Source organism: Bombus huntii, chromosome 11 (assembly GCF_024542735.1).
Source record: "Bombus huntii isolate Logan2020A chromosome 11, iyBomHunt1.1, whole genome shotgun sequence".
Lineage (NCBI taxonomy): Eukaryota > Metazoa > Arthropoda > Insecta > Hymenoptera > Apidae > Bombus > Bombus huntii.
This window is the reverse complement of record NC_066248.1, coordinates 942,118-966,497: the sequence shown is the minus strand read 5'-3', so window position 1 is coordinate 966,497 and position 24,380 is coordinate 942,118. Positions and strand designations below refer to the sequence as shown.

The window sequence follows — 24,380 nt, the reverse complement described above, 5'->3', positions numbered from 1 at the left end:
TCGCTAAATCATCTAATCGTATCATTCGGATATTCCTTGGAACTCATGTCTGTACTCCTTGTTCTTATTTGTCAATTAATTATTCTAGGAATTAAACAGGAAAAATACAGAAACTGAAGTACGATCATAGCGGAAATTTATTCCTAAATATTACATCCAGTGAGACTATAATCTTTCAACGTTACAACTTTCCGCTTATTAAATATAAACGACCGTCGGTTAATCAAATGCCTATTTTCTTATTATCTGTCTATCATTATTTGGCAGATGCGTTGCATAAATGATTTTGAAAAATCGTTTGACAGATTTAGGTTTAACGATTATGCCGATTATAATGATATATTATGAATAGCAATTAAATGTTTGGTATTTCCTACAGATGAAAATACATATATGTCTAACTTGAAAGGTCAACGTATGTTTTATATTCATTGCAAAACTGTAAAATTTTAATTGACAGATCAATTACGAAATGGACGTTTATCTCATTTCAGTATTTTTATATCAACTATAGAAATATCTTTAACATATTTTATTATATTAGAAACATTATTAAAACATTGTTGTTGCGATCGTAACTTCTATTTATTAGTAATTCTTATTTAAATAATAATAATAATAATAATAATACTAAAATTTATTTGAATTAAGTTTTAAACGATATTATAGTCGAGGCAAATTTCAACTATAGTTTTCGGACAATAATTTCATTACCAAGACTTTTTAAATTATAATTGAATGTAGAATTCCTTTTAACTATTTTAATATCTAAATGTAAACTTAACAGATAGTAAAATAATTACGCATTACATGTACATATTACGTTTATTTTGAGACATTTTGATTATCCATTGCATTTCAACAGATTCGTTTAGAAATTTCACGATAGAGGGCATAATACATCAACTGCATCAAATGCAAACCTAACACTTATTTGTAATATTAAATTATAATTATTTTTTTCAAATACATTTATTCATATGTTATAATTTAATTTCCGAAACAATTACAAAATGTAAAAAGATTAAATTTATAAATATTCTATAGCCCCTAAATCTATCTTTACACATGATACTAAATTTGTTTTCTTACAAATATATTTATCTTAATTGTTATTACAACGCATCTACATATAGTAATTATGCATATTAATTATTAACAAATAATTAAATTACTAAAATTTCAAATAATAAGAAAATGTATGATATAATTTATTCTACCTTAAAGTTCTAGGGAAATTTTAGGGTAATATCTCATGACTCGAGTAATTTATTTCAATAGATAAAATAAATATTATAAATGGATAATTCGTAATATTATTTTATGTCATAGTTTATATGTCATTTTATATACAATCTACATGCCAATAAATTAATTGATAGCGAAATAAAAAATCTTAATAGAAAGCGGCAATAATCATGATCTCACCACGCGCGATTGTACGTTAATCATATGTATTTTAAATTTTATCGACGATGTGATTTTTTATTAAATTTCATAATAAACAAAATAGAAAAAATTCTGTGAAGAAGAATATGTGAACGTTTGCTCTCCCTTAGTTATACATTATATATAATTTATTTTTGTCGAATATTTATTTTAAATAAAAGAATGGAGCATTTGTAACATTTACTCCAAATAGTATAAATAATTAATAGTTTTGTACATAAATGAAAAAATTGTATTCATATAATTATTTATTAAATGATGAATCAGACATTCAATTTTAATTGTGTACATAATTGCTTGATTTGTAAATATTGAATAATAAAATTATTTAATTGAATTATATTAAAGCAAGAAGATACAAAATAATGTATCGTATATTCGAAAATCGTGGATGAAAATTATACAAAAATTACCCAAATATTCATGTATCTAGTCATAATGATTGAATAATGTATTATACCATCTTTTGTTAATTTTAATGTATATATTTTTAATATACAATATTCAAGTAACACAAAATTGCAAAATGCAATGCTTGAATAAAATGCCATCCTTTGGGGATGATACACTGTCTGCCTGTATTCAGGCTGAAGTCAAAGATATGGATATTACTAACAATTGTAATGATACAGAGAAATGTTTCAAAGATGATACGTTTCTCTCTAAAGTAACAAATATATCAAATAATATCGATAAAGATATTGAAATCAAAGGAAAGTCGCATAGTCCTACTAATAGGAAACGTACTTCGAGTCAAAATAATTTAAAATGTAAAGAACTTAAAAGAGATAATGTTTTAAAATCAAAACTTGTTGGCAGGACTAGTATAAGTAAATCAAAATCAAAAAATATTACTTCCTCAAAGGAGAATCACGATTCATATAGAATTAGTAAAAAGAATGCTAATGTAAATGTGAATTATATAAATAATATTTCTTCAAATACAAGTATATTGCCAAAACAATATAATAAATCTGAATCGTCAACCTTGCATGCTGATAATAGTAATGAAAAAAGTAATGTTGCAAATACTATTACGATTGATACAAGCAATGTAAAATTATCTGATAGTAATATTCTTGTAAGTAATAAAGAAAAATCTTCCAAATTAAATGCTTCTATCTCTATTATTCCTACCCAAGAACGAAATAAATTAGCTTCTTGGGGTCTACCACCAAACATTCTTCAGGTAAATTTATATTTCTAATAAACTTATACTAATTTCAAAATAGTTAGTTCTATCCATTTCTTAAATTTCAATTATGACACTAGGAGTTTATTTCTATATGTTACAGAAATATGAAGCACGAGGAGTAGTTACTATGTTTGATTGGCAAACTGAATGCTTATCAAATCATAAGATCATTGAAGAAAACCGTAATCTTGTATACTCTGCTCCAACATCAGCTGGAAAAACATTAGTAGCAGAAATTCTTATGATAAAAACAGTATTAGAAAGGAGAAAGAAAGTGATTTTTATCTTACCATTTGTTTCTGTTGTTAGAGAAAAAATGTATTATTTTCAAGTAAGATTTTTTTAGTCTATGAGTAACTAATTTAAGAATGTTACATATTTCTTATATGTTAAACTGTAATTTTTTAGGATTTATTATCTGATAGTGGTGTTCGAGTAGAGGGTTTTATGGGTGGTGTTATGCCTGCTGGAGGATTTGCAGCAACTCATATTGCAATAGCAACTATCGAAAAGGCAAATTCATTAGTAAATCATCTAATGGAAGAAAATGAATTAATCAACTTAGGCTCGGTAATCATAGATGAATTACATCTTGTTGGTGATCCAAATCGCGGATATCTTCTCGAATTACTTCTAACTAAATTGAAATATATGACTTTTAGGTAATTGGAATATGTTTATTTCTATGTGATGTAAGAAAAATATAATCTGCTATTGTAAATAAGTACAGAAATTAATATTCTATTTTGTTTCAGAAATGAAAATGTTAATATACAATTAATTGGTATGTCTGCTACGCTTCCAAATTTGTCCATTTTAGCTAAGTGGTTGGATGCAGAATTGTATAAAACAGAATTCAGACCAATACCATTAAATGAACAATGCAAGGTATTTCACAAATTACAAAATTGTAATATGTTTATAATTTGAAATTTTTAATACAAATTCTTATATGCTTTTAGATAGGTAGAAGTATATATGATAATAAATTATGTCTTATACGAAACTTAACACCAATGCCAGAATTAACTATGGACTCAGATGATATTCTTCACCTGTGTATCGAGACAATATCTGATGGACATAGTGTATTAATCTTTTGTTCTACAAAAAATTGGTGTGAGAAACTAGCTGAACAAATTGCTGCTGCATTTTGTAAACTGGGTATATTTAATAATATTAAATTTTTAAATTTTAAATTTTGGCTTATAATTGCACAAATCATAATATTCATAATAATAATTCATAATTTAATTTTTTTAGGTCGAGAAAATACGAAACTAGGTAAAACTTTAAGGCAGCAACTGGATACTGCATTAATTTCTGAAACATTGGAGCAACTAAAACGTAGTCCTACAGGGTTAGATAACATATTAAAGAACACAGTTTCTTTTGGGACAGCTTTTCATCATGCTGGTCTTACCATGGATGAACGTGATATTATAGAAGGATCTTTCAGGTTTTTAATTCACGTATCTTCCATCTTATATGAATATTTAGAAAAACCAATTACATGTTAAATTATTTCAGATCTGGGTCTTTAAGAGTTCTTGTTGCCACATCAACTTTAAGTAGTGGAGTAAATTTACCTGCTAGAAGGGTGATTATTAGATCTCCAAAGTTTGCTGGAAAATTACTAGATAGCCTTACCTATCGACAAATGATAGGACGAGCAGGTAGAATGGGAAAGGATACAGCAGGTAAAGATAATAGGATCAGATAAAATAATGGAGTAAATCAATTTAGTTCAATGCATAAGTTAACGAAAGGGAATATAGACTCAGTTATATCTTCATAGGGGAAAGTATACTTATGTGTAATCCAACTGAACAAAAAGCAGCTGAGATATTGTTATCAGCTTCTTTGGAACCAATTGAATCCTGTCTTGAGGATTCAACACCTTTAATTCGAGCTCTTCTAGAAGCTATAGCTAGTGAGATCGTTCATACTCCATTACATCTTGAATTGTACATTAAATCTACCTTAGTAAGTTTGAGTGATGAGTACAACTCAAAAAGTCCTTGGAACGACGCAATCAAATTTTTAGTAGATAATGAATTTTTATTGTAAGTATTATAAAAATAATTATTTTCAAGTTTTTCTTATATTAGATGATATTTTTATACTCCATATAACGTAATATTACGTAGGTTGCAAAAAACTGAAGATGGACATAGGTGGGTGGCTACAGCTTTCGGTAAAGCATGTTTAGCAGCTTCTATTTCACCTAGAGACGGTTTGTTCTTACTTGAAGAACTTCAAAAAGCAAGACGATGCTTTGTGTTGGATACAGAATTACATGTGATATACCTAGTGACACCACTAAATTCTGGAAATCAAATTGGAAGTATCGATTGGATGACATTTTTAGAGTTATGGAAAATGCTGTCAGAAAGTGAACGTAGGGTTGGGCAACTTGTTGGCGTAGAAGAACGATTTTTAACATCAGCTGTTCAAGGCATCATACGACCGGGGAAATTGGTGAATTATTTTGTATTTGAACATTATATATTAGCAATTGATATTAATGAGTGGATATATTTATTAATTATGTTCACTAAGTAATGTAAATTTCTATTTTCAGCTTAGTATACATAAGAGATTTTATACTGCATTAGCATTACATGATTTAGTTCGTGAAGTTCCCCTTACTGTAGTTTGTACAAAATATGGCTGTTGCCGTGGAGTTCTTCAAACTTTACAGCAATCTGCTTCTACATTTGCTGGTAATATTTCTTATGTATTATAAGAAAATATTTAATTGGATGATATTATAAATATTTTAAAATGGTCTTCAGGGATGATCACGCAATTCTGTAAGCAATTGGGCTGGGGCTGTCTAGAATTACTAGTCTCACAATTTCAGACACGGTTACAGTTTGGTGTATGTAGAGAGTTATTAGATCTATTGCGTCTCCCAATGTTAAATGGGCTACGCGCTAGAAGTCTTTACAAGCATGGAATCACATCTGTAGCAGAATTAGCTACTGCTAATGAACTTGATGTTGAACGTGCGCTTTATAAGGCACTTCCTTTTGAAAGGTACATCAGTAAAATATTTTATTGATTCAACAAGAGTCTATTATTATTGAAATTATATTTTAGTGAAAAAGAACAGGATGGTGAACACGAATCGGAAGCAGTAAAACGAAATAAAATGAGAACAGTATTTGTCACTGGAAAAGATGGTTTAACGCCTCATGAAGCTGCAACGATGTTAGTTCACGAGGCGAGAACATTAGTACAGGTAGTTAACAGTTATAGTTTTAAAGATTGATATTTTTGAATGATTTTATACCTTAACCCCTTGCCATACTTTGACGAGTTTGAGTCGTGATGAGAATTTTGAGCCAAACCTGAATATCACGAGTCTCACTCGTGGTCTTAATCTCGGGTCAAGTATGAATGTCTCGAATGGTGTCTTTTTTCTAAACACGGGCGCTGCTATCTCGCACTCAGTCGCACGATATAATGTTTCAAGTTCCGACAGTCTCCGCCACTTCGGCTCCTTTCTCGACCATTCGGGCGCAATGATTGCGCCCGGATTCTTTCGAGTTAAATGGTATGGTAAGAGGTTTAATATTACACTTGATTTGCAGAATGAACTGAGATTGCAAGATATGTCATGGAAACAGAATGATCAATTAGTCATTACAAACAAATCTAATAGCGAAATAAGTTTATATGAACAACAAGATAGATTTCAAGCAACAAAACGCACAAATGTAGAAATAAAACTTGAAACTACATACAGCAATCCTAAAAATAAGGATAATTCAAGCGAAATTGTCATTCAAAATAAATATGAGAAGAATTCATGTTCAATAACCAACGAGAGTATGAATAAGAATGTCAATTTTGTTAATGAAAAAGAAAGCTCATTAAATCACAAATCCGATAAAAATAAAAAATCTAAAATTGATGAAAATATTATAAAAAATATTAACGATTCTAAATGTAACTTAGAAAATAATACATTGCAAGAGACAAGGCATGATGACTTAAAACTTACTGATCAATTATTACAAATAGACATCCCTGAGTTGTATGATACTCTATCAAGTAATTTCTTTGAAAGTAGTAGCCCTAAAATAACATCTGCTTCAAGACGAAATAGTAAATCATTACTCGATTTCGACGATAGGAAAACAGACTGTACCCGAAATGTTACTATTAAACATTCCATTAATGAAGACCAAAACATTCAGAATGTGAATGATATACCAACTAAGAAAATAAGAATTTCGGACGAAATTCGGACGAAAGTATCAGCTTACAGAAATACGATTACGCATTCATCTAGTTTTCAGAATGATATAAAAACAGAAGTTTTTTCGAGAAGTCCTAGTCTTTTTGATGACAGTTTAAATCTCGATACACAAATTTGTAATGTTCTTGAACAAAATATCGTTGATTCTCTACAATTCACAGAATTTGAAGAATCTAGATTATCTGAACCCAAAGTAATAATACAGGACAAAAAAGATGTAGAGTTACAAATCACTTCTAGTACTAACAACAATGAGACAGTCACAGAAAAGAATGTGAAAGATAAACATATAAATACGAATTCTTTAAATTCACAAGCAAAACAGAGCACACTTTCGTGGAAAGATGATTCTTGGAATGAAACGAAAAAAATAATGGAGAAGTTAAATCAAAGTAAAGATAAAAATAACCATAATATATCAGTTAAATATAACATCAAAGATGGAAAAAATGCAAATGTGCAACATTTCGTAGAAACCAATGAAATAAGTAGTACGACGTTAGAGATAAGAAAGAAATGCGATATGAAATTTGAACGAGCTATGGACGATTATATAAAAAAAGGACCACAGAAACGTAGACTGAGTAATATACAAGTTGCAAAATCACCTATTGCAAATGTCACGGTTTTTAGTAAAAACGGCGGAACATTGTTAGATTCAAACAAATCAGATTTAGATGAAATTGTTATTGCTTCCCAAAATATAAATTCACCTGCTACAAGTAGCAAGTTACAAAGTAAACTAGATTCTGTAAGGAAACAGAAGTTGTATACTCAAAAAGTTTCCGATCGGATATTTGATGATAAAAATCATGCAACTACTGTTTCAGACAGAATAGAAATTGAAAAATGTAAAATCAAATCAAAATTAAATGAGATACTTGTGCAAAAAACATTAACTAATAAAAATTCTAGCATAGACAATGCAATTTCGAATTCAGACGAAGATACACCCATAAAATCGGAAAATTTTTTACAGAAGTCTACATTTAATTTAAAAAGTACTCAAAATAGTCCTAAAACGTGTGTAAAAACAAATGAACTTGCAGACACTGTAAATGAAACAACTAATTGGAATACATTAAATATTATAAAAGTTGGAAGTGATAGAGCCACATTTAATTTGTTTAAGCGTGAAGTGATGCAAAAACGATATATTGCGTTAGCTTTAAATTGTGAATTGTATAATGATAAAACTAATAATATAGGCTCTAAGATCATTGGTCCTACTACTACTACTGAAAGAAAAAAGAGGTCTAAAAAAATGGAAAATTATGTGCATGCAGAGAGAAAATTATGTGGTGCTGCTATTGCTTGGGAAAACAATATTGCATATTATATTTCTTTCTCTAATGAACGAGGTATTTAAAATTATGTTAATATTAATTTTTCTCCCTCTTAGTTTCTAACACTATAAATTTTTAGATTTAAAAATCCCAGGCAAAGATCAAATGAAACTATTAAAAGAATTGCTGAGTAACACCTTTTTGTATGTAAAATGCTTTGCAACTAAAGAAATGTTTAAAACCTTGTATAAATGCTGTAGTATTACCGCAAGTTGCAAATTTTTAGACCCAAAAGTAGCAGGTTGGCTGCATCATGGGAGCAGTCGTGAAAAAACATTTCATGAAATGGTAAGCAATATGTACAACTTTATTTTTATAAATAAATTTACATATTATATTAAATTATGTTATAATTTTACTATATTTAAATTAATACACAAAACAGGTGAAAGAATATTTTCCACAAGGATGTTTCATAGCGAAAAGAATAGGTACATGTTATGATGTAGGACCTGGATTGTATATCGAAAGTGAAATAGCAGGAGAGCTCAGAGCATCTGCAGAAGCTGTACTTACATGGCATATAACAGATAAACTATTAGACAAGTTAGAACAACAGAGTCCAACATTACTATACACATTTAAAGGTAATAAATATAATGAATATGCTTCATTATTACTCTATCTCATATTCTTTTACATTTTTGAAACATTAAATATATTTTCAGATATTGAAATGAGGACAGTGACCTTACTAGCTTGCATGGAATTAACTGGTTTAGGTGTATCGTTAAAATCATTACAAGATTTGTCTTCCATCATCCATGAAGAGATGATGTCATTAGAAGAACAAGCATATGCATTATGTGGAAGAAGATTCAATTTTTCCTCGTCTAAGCAAGTTGGAGAGGTTTGTAAATATATTAATGAAATGGATTGTTATTCGCACAGTTGTTTGAATTTAATTGCTAAATTGTTAATTGTTATAGATTTTAGGCTTATACAAGGGAAAAAAGATTAGCGTTAATAAAGCTGTATTAGAGCAGTCTGATCATCCAGTATCTAGTCTTGTTATGTCATGGCGTAAATTAAGTGCAACTCAATCTAAGGCATGTATAGATTAAACAAGTTTTTGATAAAATTAAAAAACTGAAATTACGTGTATAAGTAAACGCGAGGATTCTTTATGAAAAAATGTGGAATACAATTTTTTCACCAAAAGCTTCATTTCCAGGAATAGTAAATTTGCAAATTTATTTTATTTTATTTTTTTATTTTATTTTTTATTTTATTTTTTTTTTGCTTTAAACAGGAAAATTATATTCCACATTTTTAACTTATTTTCACATGTATGTAGAATAACTTTCTGCTAATTGTTTACTTATGCTCAGTCAATAATTAGCCAAATTCAAACTTTTCGAAAATTAAAACTCGAATGAAAAAATGTAATTTTACTCTATATATTAATTAAATAATTCAAAGTAAAATAATGAAATACATTTTTTAGATTATTTATCCAATATTGAATCTAGCTCAACACAGTTCTCGTATTCACGGTAATTGTATTACATCTACATTAACGGGTAGAGTTTCGATGCATGAACCAAATTTACAAAATGTGCCAAAGGATTTTAATTTTAAAGACAATAGCTTTACAATAAGTGTTCGAATGGCATTTATACCAGCAATAGGCAATGTTATGTTGTCAGCAGACTACTGTCAACTTGAATTGAGAATATTAGCTCATTTTTCAAGAGATATACTATTATGTGATATTATGCGGAAACCAGGTGATATTTTTAAGAACATTGCAGCCAATTGGAATCACATATCTGAAGATCAGGTAAATACTGTATAAACAATTTATATTGTTAAAAATAATTTTATTGACATATATTGACACATTAAAAGGTTGATGATAAAATACGTCAGCATACAAAACAATTGTGCTATGGCATGATCTATGGCATGGGAGTGAGAACACTTGCTGAGAATTTATCAGTAGATGAAGTTAAAGCCAAAGAATTTTTAGAATCTTTTATGAATGCATACCCAGGTATATCTAAGTGGTTGACTAATGTATTGGACGAAGCACGTACAAATGGTTACATAACAACTATCCTGGAAAGACGTAGAATGTTTCCTGAATTGACAAGTACAAGTCCGGTGGAAAAATGTGAGTGTTCTTAAATATAGATTGGTTTCCATAACAAAATTTTTCGTTTAATTAGGAATAAATTAATGTAATTTTTTAAATCTCATAGTACAAGCAGAACGCCAAGCAGTGAATACAAAAGTTCAGGGTTCTGCAGCTGATATTGCTAAAAAAGCAATGGTGAATATCGAAGAAAGAATACGAGTCGAGTTTCCAATGGCTACAACCATTATGCCTAGTAGCAATCCTATTCGTAAATTGAGAAGTAACAGTAGAGAAGCACAACAAAGAGGTGGTTATCTAGTATTACAACTCCACGATGAACTTTTATATGAGGTCAGTAATAGCTTTGTATCAGTTTTCTATTTTGAATGCTTGTATTTTACCATTTCTCATTTCTTTTCCTCATATTAGGTGAATATACATGATTTAAACCAAGTTGCAAAAATAGTAAAGGAATCAATGGAACAAGTATGTCAACTTGCAGTACCGTTGCCTGTGAAACTTAAAGTTGGACCAGCATGGGGGGATCTTTCTGAATATACTATTTGCTAATCTACTAAGTTTTTCTATAAGAAAATATTTAGTATTGTCTAATTGTTTGAATTAGGTACTTGAATAAAAATTTTTTTATATACACTTTTACATAAAAAGGTAGTCAATCATGTTTCAATTTTTTTCTGTGACTTATAATATTGTGCATTTTTGCATAGATTTATAGTAAGGTGAATTGTATGTACATATTTATTCTGTTTTTTATCATTTTTTTTTTTATATCGTAATATGAAACAATGAATTGTATATTTAAATGATATAAATAATTGCATATTTCAGAAGATTAAACCGAGATTTAAATAATAAGTTAATATTTAGTGAACATGAATTTTCAAACAATTTTTACTATTTGAATCATATTATATAAAGTATCAAAATTTATATGACACAAAGTTTAAGATTCAAATTTATACAAAAAGAATTCGAACAGTAATTGTTATACTTTTACTTATTAATATCATTATTTTTGTAAAACTGTATAAGTGATTGTGTTGTATAATACCATTGAATTGTATAAGAAATAAAAGTCTTTGTTGTTCAACATTTTCTATTAATATACATAATAGTAATCTTGCAAGCATTATATCCTATATGCAACTTAAAAAAAATATTTCTTAAATTGTATCACAAGGAGGTGCAAGAGATTGGTGTAACTTTGTTACTGCTGTTTGTACTATTTGTTGAAATGTTTCATCTTCTTTACTGGTGACTTCTAAATTTAATAAATCTATATGTGCTTTTTTCCCATCAACTGTTACATACAGCTTTTCTCCTTTAAAAATCTTAGGAACAGAGTCCTCCCCAAACATTTCTTGTAACATTTCTATCAAACATTCTTTAAAATGCATTCGATCCATTTTTGTAGGTGCTGGTAATACTTTGGGTGGCTGTTCCATCATCTCAGCTTGTAATATTGCAGTCAAAACAGAATCTGCGTACATATCATTTACAGGTGTTGCGATCCACTCCATAGTAACAATTTTTCCATCAATTGTGACATCAATATTTTTAAAAACACGTAATTTTTTATCATCTACAACTTCCAAGCTTCCAGCAATTTGAGTTAGAAGATGTTTTAATACTGGTAATGATGCTGAAAAATAAATGCTCTGTCTTTGAATAACTTGACTCATACTCATATCCGTATATTTTGATAAGTCGCAAGGTGCTAGCATATGATAATTGAAATTTCTTTTCACTAAAACCCCAGATAATGTTTGTCCTGGTTTTGGTGTTTCCATTGCTAATGTGCCCATTACTTTGGCAGTTTTTTCCCCCCTAAAGTATAATTCTACAGCAACAGTATTTCTTGGATTGTGTATTTCCATTGTTGTATTAGGATCATCTTCGTATTCTCTTTGCAATGCTGCTTTTAATCTACCCATTTCATTTTGTTCCCCATGCACAAGTACAACATGAGGTGGTTTTAAAATACGTATGAATTCTGAAGTTTGTTGATAATCTGTATGTGCTGAAAATGATATATAGTCAACAGACATTTTTAATGGTAACTTTTGTCCAGACATGGTTGTAATCTCTTCAGGTTCTGATAAAATAGTTTTTGCCAATGTTCCCTCTACACAGTAACCAGCAATTATAACTCCATTTTTTGCATCTGTACACCAAGATTCAAATAATTCCCTTGATAGCCCACTTTGCATCATACCAGGAGAAGCCATTACTACACACGGTCCAATATCTTCAAAATGATCAATTCCTTTTAAATTGGAGATATGTTTAAATACAAAAGGATTGTTAATAGCTATTTGCCGTCTAATTTTGTCGTTCATTGCATTTACATAAGTTTGATAAACAGCCATACACTTCTTTGCTAAAGAAGAAGCATAATAAATGGGAATTTCATGAAGTTCAGGATGTTGACTCCAATATTCATCCAAAATAAGGAGAAGTTCCTGTGCTCTACCTAATGCAAACACTGGTATTAAACATCTTCCCCCTCTATTAACAATTTCATGAACTAAATTTGTAAATCTTCCTTCACGATCTTCCCTTTTTTCATGTATATGTGTACCATAAGTAGATTCAGTAATTAAAACATCTGGATGAATATTTGGAATTTCAGCTGCCATCAAATGTCTATCTTCTTGCCGACTAAAATCCCCAGTATATAAAATTTTAACACCTGCTATTTCAATCATAAACATAGCAGCACCTAATACATGGCCGGCATTATAGGCCCAAAATTTGATTCCAAACACATCTTTTTCTTCATGAAAATTGATAGTTTCTATTTTGTCCATACTAGTTTCTAGGTCAGATTCAGTGTATAACATTTGCTCTGTCGCAATGTTACTAACTTTGATATAGTCAGACAAGAGCCAACGATATATGGCTTTAGTGGCGTGTGTCATAAAACATCGTCCTTTAAAACTGGTTTTTTGTAAAAACCATGGTAAGGCCCCACAATGGTCCAAATGAAAATGAGAAATTAGCAGTAAATCAATCTCATCTGCTTCTACCAAGTCCACAAATGGTAATGCATCCATACCAGATAAGCCAGGATGTATACCACAATCTAACATAATCTTTTTGCCTTTAAATTCCAACATGATACACGATCTTCCGACTTCTTGGCCAGCTCCAAGCGGTCTAATCGATAATAAATCACTTTCTTCGGCTGGCACTTGTGTTTCTGGCTTTCTTTTCACAGACATTTTTTTATAATTTTGCGATTATCATCCAATCATAAAAATTATTCACAAATCACATTCTCATGTATAATTTGTCCCAATTATGTTACAAATGACACACGTTTTTTCTTATGTTTGTAGACATTGTTTGTACAAACATATCCTATTGTTATGCCAGAAAGAAAAAATGAATCTTCAATGATCATATACTTAACTAATAAGTAACGCGATAATAGAGGTTAGAAAATTGTACTTCAGATTTAGTGGTTAAAATATATGAATGATATTTTTAATGAAATTAGTTAAACAAATCTAATTTTCTTCTCTGTTACTCGTATATTACAAACAAAATATCACGTTAATATTTAAATTTATTCCAACTTTTAATACGTAAGTTATGTTATTGTGTACGTATAGAGCAATTCAATACCCACTTACAAGCGCCACAATTACAATATACTACATGTGGAAGCGTAAGTATAAAATTTAATATAATTTCATTTACATGCACAATATGCACATATTTCATTACTAACAAATATTTTAATTCTTACAACGGAAATGTAAATATGTAAACTTATATTAGTTTCTCCAAAAAATGAAATATATTTTATTTAACTTGATATTAAAGAAAGAAATAAAATTATACTCTTCGTTTGAATTATTCATAAATTTTAGTAGAAAAATAATTGGAAATTTCCACTTAATACATAAAAATATTTATATATTTCTCCAGAAAAGATTATAGGTAGTAAATACATGTAAGATTAACTTTTAAAATTAGACACGTCAAGACTAAAGATTATACACTACAAAGAATTATCTGAATTTCCGTTAATCATAAAACCACGATAGATTCTTAAACCAGGAATTTGGAAATTTTTCTATCTTCCGCTGTCTTTTCTTAAATTTAATACAACGATATAATGACTCGAGCTGTGTAAAACTTTTAAACAGAATTTCAACCTTAAAATAGTATTTTTAATTGTAACAGGCTTGGAATAACATCGGTTTTAATTAAATAAAAGCGTTACAAATTAAAGGCTAAGCTGAATTATACATGTAAAACTCGTACCTTAATCGCCAACTCGAATTTTTCATTTCCTTCCCGTACAAGCGTCTAATATCCATATGTATTTGATATCCCACGTTAGAATACACAACTTTTGTAAACTATGTGCAAAAGCAGTTGTTTTAATTATAAAAATAACATAGATATTTAACTTTTTGTTCGAGACGAAAAATTACGCGCACTATTCAAAATTTCAATCGACGCTATCAAATTACAAATACTGCGTACATGTTACTGTCGACAGGTGGTGTCTCTATGTTCTATTCAATTTTAACAAAGCGCGCGAAAATAGATTGTTCTATAACATATAATTTTATATGTTACATTATTTGTATTATTATATTATTCTGCCTTTTTATTTGTAAGTTATATATCATCTCTTATGTCCTTGTAACGATATGTTTAATTCAAAACCTAAATATTTCTCATTTTTATCATTTCATTCTCACTTGATTCAGAGATGATATAAAAAATTAAAATAAAAGCAGAAATATATAAGATAAAGAAGAATATAAAAAATTAAATACCAGATTAAACAAATTTTGACGATTTATACATAGAAAATTGGTTTAAAAAAGATAAATGTGACATTGCAGATACATATGCCTACATTATTATATGTATTTAAATTAATAAATTTATTATATATAGATATATAAAGCAATAAAATTTATATCAACGATATTTAATGAATAATAGGTATCTATACACATACCTTTTAGTTACCAAAAATTATTAATCGTTGAAAACGTTCTGTATACTTTGTCAATATGTATCTGCAACCGGAAAAAATATGTGAACTTTAACCGAGAGTAATTTAGTTTAACATTGAAAGATGGCGCTTTTACGAGTACTGTCTGGATGAAAACGCGCCAGATTAGATTTCAATAAAATCTGAAATATTTGTAACATTCACGAAGATCATATCACGTAAAAGTATTATATATCTTTATTTTCATATATTTGATATTATGATATTATGATATATTTAATATTTGGTCTGTAGTCAAACAACCGTAACCTTGCGCGGAGACTTATATTTTTATTTCTATCAGCTGTCGATCGCGTAGGTATTTAACAAAGTGGGGCCATAGATTATGCTAGTAGTTTAACGGATTATTACTCGTGACAACGTAATTCCAAGATAATTGGCAATCAGTTTTAACTGTATCTATCTACTAACGGTATCTAAGTGCGTTGTGTCTTCAAGAGCAAAGTTCACACTTTAATATGAGTACGTAAAACATAAATACGTCATTAAAATACTTACAGTGCTGTATTATAATCTATTTTGCCTTATATATAGCTCAACATTTGATTATATAATTTTAACATTTGATTACATAATGTTGACTGGTAGAAACTCTAGGTCGCATCAGGATACGTGTATAGTGCTATCAAACGTAGCTCGATTCCTACTGCCGCAAATTAATACAAACATTACGATATCTTCGAAACACAAAAATATTATATTCGAAATATAAAATAACTGATTTTCATTTTAGCTTTTATCTTTATGAAGAGGTTACAAGCTTCTTAGAAATTTGTCAATTTTCTTAGAAGGAAATTTACAAAGGATATAATCTAACGACTACACTGTATACTGCGCTATGTACATTTCGCAACTATCACTCTTGTTTACCCATTTTTCTCCACAGTGTATGTATATTTAAAACTATCTGAAAAATTTGAGAAAAACTTTTAAGAATTTATTCTAGATCCATACATGATAACGATACCTGATCTTATTTATTGACGTTAAAATAGATAAAAACATTATCTTTATTCGAATGTCTAAATTCTGAATTGATTTCGTCATTCGTGTACTCTTTATTTGCTTATTTTTCCTTTGTTTTCCTTGTGATTCGCGTCTGAAACTATTTAATTAAAATTTGAAAAGAGAATTTTATGATTTTATTTCAAAACCGCCGAAGCAATAAAAGACGTATCTTTATCCAAATATATAATATCATTCATGTATTTTTTACTATGTTTGCAATTTTTTTGCAAAAAAGAATTAAACTTTTTTTGTAATAGACAAACTTTCTTACTACTTTACAAATATCAACAGATGCAAATATGATATTCCATAAGTTTAAATGCTACTTCAAGAAATGATCGGACATGATATATTAATTGTAAATTTAAAAAATGTTAAATAATTGTTTGTTAATTTCGACCTTTTTATATATGTATTTTGTTATAATTCAGCAAGTTCAATTTGCGGTACAAGTTGAAATAGCAGTGCATGCAAAGGAACCGAGATGCTAAAGGTCACGAGTATATGCTAGTCCAGTGTCACTTCAGTTTAAAATAGCGTATACAGTTACGATTCTACGGCCAAACGGTTCAAGCACACAGTTATTTTAAAGCTTCTATCTTACAGACTTATTCTTTTCTCCGCCTATGTCTCGAATAAAATTAGTCCTAACGGTAATTATTCTTCTGGTAGGTTCATTTTGCCAAGTAACAGATAAGGACTTTAGCCTGGAATTGGTTCAAGTAGTAAGTATTAATCGTTTATTTGATTTCACTTTATCCATCTTTAATTGTTTATTGTCCTAATAATTCTTCGGATTGTTAATTAAGGTGAGATTTTCTTAAACTACATTTTAAGATTTATATATTTTAAAGCTGTTTACTTTGTAATTACAATTTATCAATAGTCATTCGATAACGAGTTATGTTTTAAGTTATCATATTAACCATGAAAATGTAATATTCAATAACAACAGCGAATAGTTAATAATACAATTGGTACTAAAATCAAGAATTATTAAGAAAAATTAAGAAAATATCTCGATATATATTCATAATTCTTGGAATTTCCCCAGTTATTTAGACATGGAGATAGGACACCGCGTGAAAAAGAAATATCGCCAGTCGATTATCATAACATATCAATTTATGAACCGTGGGGTCTTGCTCAACTGACGAACGTAAGCGGTAATTGCGAACGTTACACGATAAAATAAAAATGTTATTGTTATAATAAATAAACTGTTTTCAGGAAGGAAAGATGAGAGAGTATCGGATCGGAACGATGTTAAAAGAACGTTATGGTAAATTTTTGGGAGATGTCTATCATCCCAGCGACGTTTATGCGTACAGTACGGATCACGACCGAACGAAAATGTCCCTTCAATTGGTGTTAGCTGGACTCTATCATCCAACTCCACTGCAAACGTGGAATCAAAATTTATCGTGGATGCCTATACCGATTTATTATATGCCAGAGAAAATCGATAATATTCTGAAACCCGATCTTTCCCCATTGTAAGCGTTTAAGACATTTTCCTGTTGTTTTATCATACATCGACGAAAGAGACGGAAATTCAGAAAGAACAATAGAGAAACATATAGAGAATGCAAATGAAAATATTAGAGTCAAAATGTTTTATTTACAGATATATGAAAACTGTAGACGAAGTTAGAAATACGGAAGAGATTCTTCGAAAACTACTATCCTATAGAGATCTATTCAAGCTGCTTAGCGAAAAGACTGGTCTGAATATAACGACAACGTATATGGCATATGAACTATACAACCAACTTGTAGCAAAGGTACGAGCAATTATTTATTATAATCTGAGATTGTAAAATTATTACCTTTTGAGTAATACCTGGTAACGATTATAGCGAAAATGATATAAAACTGGAGAATTTTGTTCTAATAATTGAATCAAAGAAACGTATAATACAGTTGATAAATTTTAATAATTTAGATTTGAAAAAATCGGGCAGGATGTATGTATATTAAAATAATTTTGCAGCAAACCATGAATCATTTATTGCCAGAATGGTATACCGAAGAAGTTTCCAAAAAGCTACAAGATATCGTGAAGATAGAATACGAAATACGTTCCTACACGCCGCTTTTGAAACGATTGAACGGCGGTGTGATTATCAGAAGATTCATTGACAATATTCGAATAAACGAGAAACGCGATAGACCAAGAAAGATTTACTTGTATAGCGGACATGAAGTAAATGTCGCTGCTGTTGTGAGAGCGCTCAACTTAACCGAGCCTGAGATACCGCCTTATGGATCTGCGATTATATTTGAGAAACTGAAGGATCTAAATAACAAGGTCTACATCAGGGTAATTACGTTTGATAATTTATCAATGTACTATGTATATAATCGAATTAATTTATTCGACGGGCTAAGACAAAATTAATATGAAGTATAGTAATACCAATGCATTAACTTAGTGAACGATGAAATCGATAAAGTTGCCGATTAATATATATTCGTACGAAGATGAAAGGATATTAATTCTTAGTAATTAAAAGTTATGGAACGTAATTAATCGGGTAATTATGGTTGGCAAGAAAACACGAGGTAGCAAAAACTATTTTATTCATAATTTAGTTGATTGTTGCACGCATATTAGACAATGTGTTCGTTTGTTTGGATGGAACAAAGATTAATTCGTATTTTAATTTATTATTATTCAATTATGTGTATTATTTTTTTCTTTTAGATGCTATTCTGGAACGGAGTTACGGACGAATTGAAAGTTTATAAAATTTCAGAATGCGACGAAATTTGTCCAATTGAAAAATATTTAAATATCGTAAATGACTTGCTTCCATCGGACGAGGAAGTTAACCACAAATGGGATTATCTATCGAAAGAAGAGTTACATAAACTATACGTCGAAACGCTTAATGTTAATTAAACGTTGGTCATGTTATAACAACGATATAATTGCGACACGAAGTAACACTTAATATATATGAAAGATATATATTAATATGAAAGATAGAAATATGAAAAATAGAACTTCCTTCGCGAACTATCGTAAACTAATGACGTAACATAGCAAACTGATAACAATATGTACTTATAATATTAAGTATTTTCAATCTAAGCTCGTTAAGAAACAAGTTGTCTTATATTCAATGAATAATCTTTCGAAACAAATTCAATTTTGTTTGTTTTATCACGCGTATGTATCACGAACGCGAACTTTAAATTTTAGATACGTATTCGATTAATTTTTGAGAACTTGTTCATCACACATTTTATATCTTGACTCAAGTTAAAACTACAATTGCCGAATGTATTATGTACAACCGATGGTAATTTGCAACTATTATCTTAGCCGATGATTATAGTCAACGCCATTTTACCTTTTACCGACGCACGATATAATTATTTATGGTAAGTTATCTTTGCCGATATTTAACGAAATGATTTTAATCAACCATCGATGACAAAAAAATTTATCGATCGTATGACCCTTTTTTTAATTTCTCCAACCGATCGCAATATGTATATAGATACATACATTATATTCTAGTTTAGTTTCGTATATTCGTTGCACGCATAATTCTTAAATCGCTATAAAAATTAGTGCTCGATTGTTATAACATTCTTATATCTAAGATATAGAATTTTTTTAATCAGAAAAAATATAATAATAACATTCTTTCATAATATGTATTATATAAGATGCTGAATTTAAAAACATTTCCTATTGATGTATTCATTTTCGGACGCACACACACACATATATATATATAAAATATTGCTAAGAATACAAATATTATTTCATCCGATTTGCATGTCTTTTCTACTTAGTTGATTTCAACTTAATCGACAGTTTAATATATAGTACATAATTGATATTCATATTTTTAATACTATTATTAGTATTTTAACTTTAAGAACAATAACTTATAAATTTACTCGAAAGGAATTTGCAATAAAAATTCTTTTCACGATATTTTATACGTATACTAAATGCTAATTGAGTAAAATGCACGTTAGTACATGTAAGAATAGTAAGTTTAAGTCATACAGTTCCAACTTATGTGTCTGCGTATCTCTGATCACTTTTCGCCTTTATAACATATTAAGTATTACGCGGAAGTAAAATATGTATTAATATATATATATATATTTATAAATATTTCATTACCATCTTGTCATCCAGGCCTATTTCTGTAAATTTGAAAACACGGTTTGTAATAGTTTAGTAAAAATTACACGATCTAGCGGTATTATCTAGTATTATGGCAAAACTATAGTATCAGTGATCATGTTCGATCGTATCTTTCACGTATATGAAACCATCCCTTCAAATAATGATTTTGTACTCGTCACTGATAAATATTTTCAACAGAACTTGCCATAGACTGCGTATTTTTAAAACAATAATCAATACGTACTCCACGCAATTCATACGCATACTTCCAATCGTGGCCGCTGTACGTGTCCCAATCGCTCGTCCGACGTTCGTTGACCGATCTCGCACCGCGAAAAACAATCCAAACAATTTTATTTTCTTTTCACGCAAGGAATATCGTTTCGTTCGACAAGACGACCTACGCACGTACGGTGGCTCGCCAGAGTCTCGGAACAGCTGTAAAAACGTTTTAAAAAAAATTTTACGAATCTATCACGCGTATCGATAATCAAACATCGTGTGAAAAAATTGTATCCTATATAATTTTCTTCTTATTTCTCGATAAGGTCATCGTCTCGTGTCCACCCGTGTTTGTTGTTCGACCGGATCCCAACACACGCGATGTATAATTCATAACGTTTCTCTTGCCACTAACGATATCGCCCTAAACGTATACGTGCGTATCTACCGCCATTCTTAAATGCTACATTTTTGTATATTTCGGAGAAAATATCAACGCGGAGATACACGCGTATATCGTTAAACGAAACGTTTTAAACGAGTACATTGGATCCGAGAAATTATTCCACGTTGTTTGGCTTCGTACGGGACAGATCGCGAAGAATCGATCCCCGTGATCGGATTAGAGTTCGAGTACGACGACTTAACTACAAATGATCATAATACATACAAACAAGCGCAAACGAGCGTTTGAGCGGTATAGAATAGTCAGAATTGTCATTAAGCCCGAAGAATGGTTGCCCGTTGTGACCCGTGGGATCTGCCGGTTGCGTCTACACGCGCCTCCACGCGCCTCCACGCGCCTCCACGTTCGACCGAATCCAGTCACACGGACAGCATACACCTTCGCAAACGTTCGATTCCCTCGATTCTTGCCTCGACCCCGACAGATCTCGTATCATCCACCGCCATCCCCTGGGCTCTCACTCATCTGCCGACAAAAGAGCATCTGCGCGATCCGATCTGTAATGCTGCTGCAACCTGTTCACAAGTAGCTTGCCCCGTGCACAGCATGAATTCATTATCAGTCTAGTATAAACATATTGCCACTGGAATCGGGAACGGGGAGCCGCTGTCAGTGGCGGAAGCTACGCGCTACCAATCCGACTGCTGCTTCTGCCTATTATCCATCCTCCCCCCGGACCACCTATCCGTTCCACGGCTTACCATTCTTTCATACGTCAATCAGCTTATAGAAAATTCTGATTTAGTCAATTTTAGCCGGAACGCGTAAAACTATAATCCCATAGACGGGCTGCTAATCGAAGAATCGGCGGAACGCTGGGCTCTCTGGCTTCCGCAAGGTGCCACAAATATTTCGTAACCGAGTTTGTTATATCTCGTTGGAGTCTGGAACCTGTTTTATATCTTATCGAATCTTAAGATTCGCGAAAGATCGTCGTTTGGTTAGCTTTAACTTGCTGGGACGCGTTACCGCGATACCATGAGCAACCACGAGTAAGTCGAAGAAGAATACGATCGAAACGTAACAGTCCCTTTTCCATATTTTGCTATTACACATCTTTTATCCGTTTTTGTTTGAGATTCCGTGCGTGCGTTTCCAATTCGTAGAGAACCCTAGGGCTTAAAAGTTTTTTCTTGTTACTCTCTGGTCACCCTTAAAAATACTCACCCTTCGTACATCACACCTTCGCGCATAAGATAAACACAGTGACAGCTGTCATTCGATCGTTTCTACGTATACGAAATATATGTACTTTGGACAAAACCGACTTTTAGGGAGAAAAACTTTGTATTTAACGTTCGTCTACGAATAACATTCTATGCGTTGAAAATTCCATCTACACTATAAAATTCTATAAAATTCCATCAGTCGTTTCGTAGGTACTGTAGTCGTACCTTCGTTTCTATCGCACATAGTAAACAGGTGTTTGTTTTAAAGATTCGTACGAATCACCCAACATGTTTCTCTGTGTGTCATGTTTCCAACTGCCAACAAAGATCACTACGATATAGATAAATCTGTCCCATCTCTTACGAAGAATTCTTCGAAAAGCCCAACTATCCAAAGCTGTAATATCTCTGAAAGCAGTGTATCTTCAGAAGCCGCGATATCTTTAGTCTTGTCCGGAAACTAACGAGAGAGAATCCGGTTTATAGACGGACGATGCAACTCGTTTCCCCGACGTTTGACCGAAATTCTCAGGAAAACGGATTTTCGCGATGAATCGCCGGAACTGGAACGAAAGCGGTGATCGAAAAAAAAAAAAAAAAAAAGGAAATTCTTCCTAGGCGTAGCTAATATAGCGGACACACGTACGTAGACGTAGGTACACGTGTGTGGTCAATGGCAGGCTGACTGTATATGCAGGACTGCGGTGGCAGGTGACGGCGTGTTGTGAGCTGCATAATGAATAATGCCAAAGCCGAACCACAAGCCGTTCCTGTCCTTCCACTTGGCTGACTGAATGACAGCCAGTCTAGGAAAAACCGCTGATTGGCTGTACATGCTCCTGGCTCTCGTGTCTGTCACATTCTCTGTGTCTACCTATGTGGGGCTCGATCGAAATCAAGCTACACGCCGAGACTGATTTTCGTGTTTCCACCCAAAGGCGAATTCGTTCGATTTCTCGTTTCTTTTCGAATATCCTGTATCGCGTTCCGGATACAACGTTCGATCGATGGTTAAATGCTAAGTCTCAACGAGACAGGGTTAAAGGGTGTGTGTTCGAGTACGATGCTCGAGTTTCCAGAGAATTTGCAGATCGATCGAATTTTTACGTTATTACGCGTATACGCGTAGATACAAGAATCGCTTTGCTTTAATCTAACGCGCGAAACGCATTTGTAAAGCGCCAGCAGATATTTATAAACGGAGGGTTCAACTACCATGCACGGTGTTTGTAAAGTTTTCTTAGCACTTTCGCGTATATGGTGCCACATCCGAAGCTGTATGGTCGATGCGATGTTGTTACTGTCACGATATAAATTATAATTAGTGGAGCCCGTAATACCCTTTGAATAAATAATCAACGAGTAGCAGCAACTACCCGTACGCTCGCCTCCATTTAAGTCAAGGTCTCGGAACTCATTTCTTGTCACACCTTTATGCTCCCGTTGAACGTAAATTTACACGGTAACCGCATCTCGAAAGTCGAGCTGCTGCTACGTCGATAATTCGACAAAGGATGATTTCTTTTCCGTTTCGTCTATCGACGTTAACGAATCGACGAGTTTCGAAAGCTAAATTAAAATTTAAAGAAACACGCGGATCGATAAAATTCGTTTAACCAAGAACACGTTTCAATTTCACTAACGAACGTATTTTTTTATCTCCCGCAAGAACGGACGTATTATATTTTATATAATTTCTTGCTTTTTCTTTTAAATCGACTAGTAGAAAATTATACCAATTTCGAACGTCGTAAGAATTAATTTTAATGTTTCCAAATACGATAAAAACGATAAAATAATAAAGGCGATTTTATTGTATAATTATTATTTATTATATAATTTTATGGCGTTGAAGCTGGAGAAAAAGTAAAATTTACAGCGCCTATTTCATAACTAAAATACGGCTTAAGGTATGGAGATGCACGAGTAAGACTTCGTTTAAAGGACACTGAAA

General features: G+C 31.1%; 3 protein-coding genes across 4 annotated transcripts; 2 read left to right on the top strand and 1 right to left on the bottom strand.

Annotated features, from left to right (window-relative positions):
• Nucleotides 1–1,240: 1,240 nt before the first annotated feature.
• On the top strand, nucleotides 1,241–11,451 carry LOC126871045 (DNA polymerase theta). The gene is made up of 21 exons (XM_050629402.1): nucleotides 1,241–2,638; nucleotides 2,745–2,975; nucleotides 3,053–3,306; nucleotides 3,400–3,532; nucleotides 3,607–3,808; nucleotides 3,908–4,103; nucleotides 4,175–4,344; nucleotides 4,443–4,710; nucleotides 4,795–5,125; nucleotides 5,229–5,370; nucleotides 5,443–5,686; nucleotides 5,750–5,891; nucleotides 6,244–8,275; nucleotides 8,340–8,548; nucleotides 8,646–8,847; nucleotides 8,929–9,110; nucleotides 9,190–9,309; nucleotides 9,708–10,043; nucleotides 10,112–10,376; nucleotides 10,465–10,691; nucleotides 10,770–11,451. The coding sequence occupies exons 1-21, from the start codon at nucleotides 1,928–1,930 to the stop codon at nucleotides 10,908–10,910; spliced, it is 6,738 nt and encodes a 2,245-aa protein (XP_050485359.1). The 5' UTR covers nucleotides 1,241–1,927; the 3' UTR covers nucleotides 10,911–11,451.
• Nucleotides 11,440–14,020, bottom strand: LOC126871054 (cleavage and polyadenylation specificity factor 73). Its single transcript, XM_050629416.1, has one exon. The coding sequence runs from the start codon at nucleotides 13,583–13,585 to the stop codon at nucleotides 11,525–11,527; it is 2,061 nt and encodes a 686-aa protein (XP_050485373.1). The 5' UTR covers nucleotides 13,586–14,020; the 3' UTR covers nucleotides 11,440–11,524.
• Nucleotides 14,021–15,670: 1,650 nt separating this feature from the next.
• LOC126871492 (venom acid phosphatase Acph-1-like) lies at nucleotides 15,671–20,536 on the top strand. 2 transcript variants are annotated; one of them, XM_050630397.1, is made up of 7 exons: nucleotides 15,671–15,867; nucleotides 17,086–17,138; nucleotides 17,468–17,572; nucleotides 17,644–17,909; nucleotides 18,041–18,197; nucleotides 18,407–18,736; nucleotides 19,121–20,536. In XM_050630397.1, the coding sequence occupies exons 1-7, from the start codon at nucleotides 15,864–15,866 to the stop codon at nucleotides 19,316–19,318; spliced, it is 1,113 nt and encodes a 370-aa protein (XP_050486354.1). In that variant the 5' UTR covers nucleotides 15,671–15,863; the 3' UTR covers nucleotides 19,319–20,536. The 2 variants fall into 2 exon arrangements, with proteins under 2 accessions (XP_050486354.1, XP_050486353.1); XM_050630396.1 differs by lacking the exon at nucleotides 15,671–15,867 and having other exon boundaries at nucleotides 16,907–17,138.
• The last annotated feature ends 3,844 nt before the right edge of the window (nucleotides 20,537–24,380 follow it).